The 5,771-nt window shown below is 38.9% G+C and overlaps 1 protein-coding gene across 1 annotated transcript in view; it reads right to left on the bottom strand.

Annotated features, from left to right (window-relative positions):
* ntmt1 (N-terminal Xaa-Pro-Lys N-methyltransferase 1) overlaps nucleotides 1–4,491 on the bottom strand; it is a 9,756-nt gene extending 5,265 nt beyond the window's left edge. The window contains exons 1-2 of the mRNA XM_022744533.1: nucleotides 4,398–4,491; nucleotides 1,906–2,065 (exon numbers count right to left, since the gene is read on the bottom strand). Of these exons, the coding sequence (XP_022600254.1) occupies nucleotides 1,906–2,064 (159 nt within the window). The 5' untranslated portion in view covers nucleotide 2,065; nucleotides 4,398–4,491. The remainder of the gene's footprint in view (nucleotides 1–1,905; nucleotides 2,066–4,397) is intronic.
* Between the last annotated feature and the right edge of the window lie 1,280 nt (nucleotides 4,492–5,771).

Genomic DNA, 5,771 nt, shown 5'->3' with positions numbered 1-5,771 from the left:
GTGTCCGATCATCCAGACTGCCGTCTTCTTCTCCTTTGCAGTCAGGACCTTTCACATAATGCAATAAAAACGCCAAGCCTGGCAGGTAACAACATGAAATCATTCAGAAACACACTCAAGCGCTCTCACTATGTCTGCCAGCATAATATGACCAGACACTCACCTCTTCCTGTTGCCCTCTGCCTATGGCTTACAGAGTGGCCATTCTTCAAGGTTGAGCCTGGCCCGCCCAAGAATGGCACAGGAGCATGATCTCAACCAGAGCCGTCTCCTGCTCGATCAAGTCAGGCGCTGAAAATCGAGCAGACACCATTAAAGTTACTGACAATGTAATGATGCATCTTCCGAGCGCGAGAATTAATTAAAAGCCAAGTTAAATAAATAGGTTTTCAGCTGTCATTTAAAAATGTTCACAGAGCATCTTTCTAGCTCTTGTCAGGGTTTTTCATAGTTTTGTCACCCCCCCAATAGTTTTGAGGGGTGACATGCAGCAAACGGCCACAGGTCAGATTTGAACCAAGGCCACTGCAGTTAGGATTAAGCCTTCATGTTACTTGCTCTACCAGGTGAACCACCATGTAATCTATTAATAAACTTCATAGTTTCACACCCGGATACAAGGGCAGTTTCCCTGAAATCAGTTCTTCTTCGCTGCTCTAAAACGGCAGCCTACACAGGAAGTTGCTCTGCACAGCTACTGGCACTACAGTGAAATCAGACAATAAAAGAAAGAGTCATGTATCTGTTCATGTTGGACAGGGTTTAGTATAAAACTGTTAAATGTTTTTTTTAACACATTGGTATCGGATCAGTACTTAGCATCAGCCGATACACAAGTTCAGGTTTCAGAATTGATACAGAGGAGGAAAGACTGGCATCATCTTTATCAAGCATGTGTGTGGACATGATGATAAACCTGAACTTACATTAATACATCTCTAATTAAAATGATCAGTTGTGCCTGTGACACAATCACAATCATTTGTAATTTCTGAGTTGAATGTTTTGCAAACTGTCTTTTTTTTGTTGACAACAACAGAGTCTTATATAATAATCTAAGGTTTGTTGTCTGTGCTGTTCAACACTTGATTAAAAACTTGTTTCATTTCGTAACTAACTCATCAGATTCATATCTCCGGTTTGGTTTGAGGCCAAGTCAAGTGACTCGTGTCCTGTGCATCAAACCCTAATAAAGATCACTAGAATCTTGAGAGAAAAAAACATTTTAAGGAATATTACATCAACCAATCAAACAGGTGAAAGAACAGTCAGTGTCAGCCTAAGCTAGTTCTGGCAGCTGCTCTTTAACTGTCTGACAATAGAATAGATTCAGTTTCTTCACTATTGTTTCAATGTCTTGATGCTGATGATGATGCTGATGCTGATGAGCCAAAAGATAAAGTATTTCCTTATTTGTGAAACCTCTGCTAAAGTAGAACTTCACAGGATGCTCCATGTTCCTCATTTTAAAGCTTCTGATATTTCCCCTTTAAAACACACAACCTAAAATTACAACTTTATTCTCATATTATGACTTTTTTCTTGTAAAATTTTAACTTTATTCTCATATTATGACTTTTTGAAAAATATTGTGATTTTTTTCACAAAATCACAACTTTATTATCATAATATTATGACTATATTCTCGAAATTTCAGATTTTTATTCCCTCACTGTGGCTTTAATACTCTAAGAAACAAATGATTCACTCTTGTTTTTCTGGGTTACTATGCAGAGAAAGAATAAAGGTGTGCTCCCTCCTACTTAGCACAGTTTAGGCTTGCTAACATCCACATTAAGTGGAAATGGTTATTAGTGAGTTACACAGTAAAATAAAACATTAATACATAGACATATTCACATTTGATGAGATATATTCATCATCGGATCGAGAAGAGTTTCTTACACCGAGAAACTTCTGCAGGAACGCCTTGGAGCCATTGATATCAATGCTGGAGATGCTGCCGTAACCTCCCAGCATGCCCTCCACTGTGGGGGGAACGTCCTTCCAGTAGCCCTCAGCGTTGGAGTAGAAGCTTGCTTCATCTTGTGCTATGTCACCCATCCTGTCATAGTCCACAGATAACATGGTTCAGTCACAGGACAAACTAATATTCAAGTTAAGTCAAATTTTATTTATATAGCCCAATATCACAAATCACAATAACAATGTGTATAGCATTATGACACCCTCTGTCCTCAGACCCTCTAATCACACACGAAAGAACTCCCTAAAAACTAAAACTATCACGACTCGGAGAATGAAAATACCAGATTGATTGTTTTGGTTTTCCAATACTGTTGGTCAGGTTTACTCAGAGTGTGAACCATGTGAGGCTGTACACTCACAGACCACACAAACAGAGGCCTTGCTCAATGTGGACAGTGGCTCAAAAAGGAACATGTAGAGTCCTATCGTGAAGTACAGCTGACCTGGGGACAATCCTTCATCACAAAGGTGTTCAGTAGGACTGATCTCAGGCTGCTGTGGTTTCACCAGACTGTTCTCAAACCCTTCATGATTCTTGTACATCATGTCCATAAGTGGATGAACCAGGGTTCTGATGCCCAAAAGCATCTTCAAGCTAAGATGATAGTAAAGAATCTGTCTTATGTACCATCTTAAACTAAGAGGTTTTTATCTTAAAATAAATAGATTGAAAGGGATTAATTTTTTGATGTTAAAAGGCTCTAGAACATTCAGGAAGAACCAACATCTGAATGTTTCAGGTGGAATCTTATTGGCAGCTTGAAGAACAAATTTTATTCCATCGCTGTGTCTGTATTGTAAACAAGCAAAAGTTATGTTTACATTCAGTGCTCCTCACCAAAAACTTGTTCTATATTACCGTAAACATTTCAAAACTGTATTTCCTTCCTTTGAAAGCCAATTCAAAAAAAAAAAATGATTTGTTTACATCCATGTTCATTAGCTCGCTGTCTTCTTTTTCTATACCTTTGTTGACGAACTACATTTCTTAGGACCTTTCCCAGTGTCAATCAGTGCAGTAGCTTATCTTAGCTTATACACTGTGTGTTCATAAAATGACCCAGGTAATGTATCTGATGTTAACTGTTGCACTGTGGAGCAACAAAGGTGGAGTATTTAGCATGGTACATCAAAACACTGCAAAATGCTATGGACATAATCTTGGCAATAATCTGAACGGTGATCTTTGTTTTCAGCTACAAGTCCTTTATATATTTGGATTAAACTGGGATTTTTTTGTAAACATGTCATAATATAACATTGGATTCAATCAATATATACAGATTTGTATTGATTTCTCTTCTAAAACCACTTTGTAAATATATTTTTGGCACTTTGTTAAGTACTGACTATTGTTGACTTGAGGTTATTTAATTACTCCTATTGTAAGTCAGATCACAAATGTACTCGGTGTCTCTGTAGTTTTTAAGCTACTTATTGTTTCATGTGAACTGAGGGGCAGTGCTCAGAGTGCATTCAGCTTTGTGAAGGTTGTGTCTAAAAAAAGATGTATAATCAATGTCCACATGTCAGCAATGTCTTTAGTGGATGGAAGGTCTACCTCCTGCTCAGAATTTAAGACACGCACACGCACTCACTCACGCCCGCACGCACGCACGCACGCACGCACGCACGCACGCACGCACGCACGCACGCACGCACGCACGCACGCACGCACGCACTCACACACACACACACACACACACACACACACATTCCAGTGGCATCCAAATCTCGCTTCACTTGGAGGTAGTTCAGCTGTCAGTGCCCATTTTGTGACCAGGGCAAAGAGACTGAGGATAGAAACACACGTCAAAAAGTAGGACACGCTGGGACACACTAGCTGTGTTCATAAACACACCATTACAAGGTCTCCATTTGAACACGCGCAGAAATAAGGATAGAGATAATACATGTGTCCTCAAGTTAACCCATTCAAATAATATGAGCTTGTTAGAACAATATGAGTCATTAAATGTGTTTTAGACGCATTAATAAAGAATTTGAAATTACACCTTTAGTAATAAGTCCGCTATAGCTGCGTCACGACCATTTAATGTAAATGCTAGAGTGAATAATTGTAAATTCAGCTGAACCTTTGAAATATGAGACATTTGCTACATTGTACACCAGCTAATTATGACACATGTACATTATCAGCAGGAAACTTTACACATTGTTGTAGATTCCCATCACACAGAATCACACTAAACTGATAAGAACTATAAAGGATTTTCCATTAAACTGCTCATTACAATGTAAGTGATGCTAATCCGGCCCTGCACGTGCTGCGATAGACAGTAGTAGCCGACCAGCTGGTCAGCCTCCACGAGCTCAGTTTCCCGCGTAAAAGAATAACTCCGGTGACTCTAAACTTAATTAAAGTTATTATTTAAAATAACACTAACCTCGTCTCGAGTCACACCGGCTCCTACACCCCCCTTCTCCCCACACACCCGGTCCCAGTGTCCGAGCTTCAGCTTTCTATTTGAGACCGAGGCGCCTCATGGAGAACGTCATTTCCTTATTTGGTTCCTGGGAGAAGCGGTGACAGTAGCGCCCCTATTGGCTGATTATATCATATACACATATAATCATGTATTTTCTTGGTTACTAAAGGATCAACACAAAATATGGAAAATAATATTTTCTAATCAATCCATCTTTTTTGCAAATTTTACATTCATAAATGTATATTTGCTGAAATAAAACCTCACTTTCATGGCGCTGTATCTGTATTGTCATTCTCACAACTCTTAATGCAGTTCTCAAACCAGTTCATCATTTACATCATCTACGCACAAATCCAAAAAATGCACACAAAATGCAAAGTGCCACAAATCTGCTGCAAAATGAAACTCTACAGTAAAAACATCTAAATATCAAGTGTTTGATAGATAGATAGATAGATAGATAGATAGATAGATAGATGATATGTCCCATTAGCTCATTGTTGATAATAATAATAATAATAATAATAATAATAATAATAATAATAATAATAATAATAATAATAATAATAACAATAAACAGTTAATAATAAATAAAATAATAATAATTAGTTTTAGTCCACTTCCTTTTGGCTGAGGTGTTCTACAGCCTGATGCAGTGGGGAACAAAGGATCTCCTGAACATCTTGTTTCTGCAAGCACAGTGAAGATGAGACGTTTGCTGCACTGTAGCTGCTTCTCTGTCCTGCCAGAATGTTGTGGAGAGGATGGTTGGTATTGTCCAAGATGGCCTCCAGCTTATATTGCATGCATCTCTCCACAACAATCCTGAGTGAGTCCAGACTCCTGCCAAGCACAGACCCCTAGTCTTTTTGACCAGCTTGTCCAGTCTCCTTGTGTTCATTTCTGACATGCTGCTGCCCCAGCAGACTGCAGCATAAAAGAGTACACTGGCCACCACTGACTGATAAAACATGTGCAGCATTTCACTGCAGACGTCAAAGGACCTGAACCTCCTGAGGAAAAAGAGCCGGCTCTGCCCCTTCAGTTAGATGGCATCTGTGTTCAGGGACCAGTCCAATTTACTGTCCAGGTGCACACCTAGGTATCTGTAAGTGTGCGCCACCTCAATGTTGCATCAAATGGCAAACACTTTTTTCAGTATAGTAATTTTTTTCTAAATTTAAAGCTCTTCTGTTTTCCACAGGCTTGTAAATACATTTCCATACAGTGTTGTAAAGTGACAGGACAATGATCTGTTGAAATGTAAACAGTACAATAAACACCAATGCAATGTTGAAACAATGTTTTTTCCAACATGTTACTGTTGTA

The sequence above is a fragment of the Seriola dumerili genome, unplaced genomic scaffold, assembly GCF_002260705.1.
Source record: "Seriola dumerili isolate Sdu_G_001 unplaced genomic scaffold, Sdu_1.0 BDQW01000081.1, whole genome shotgun sequence".
NCBI lineage: Eukaryota > Metazoa > Chordata > Actinopteri > Carangiformes > Carangidae > Seriola > Seriola dumerili.
Note: the sequence above shows the minus strand (reverse complement) of the source record. Positions and strands in the feature narration are given on the sequence as shown.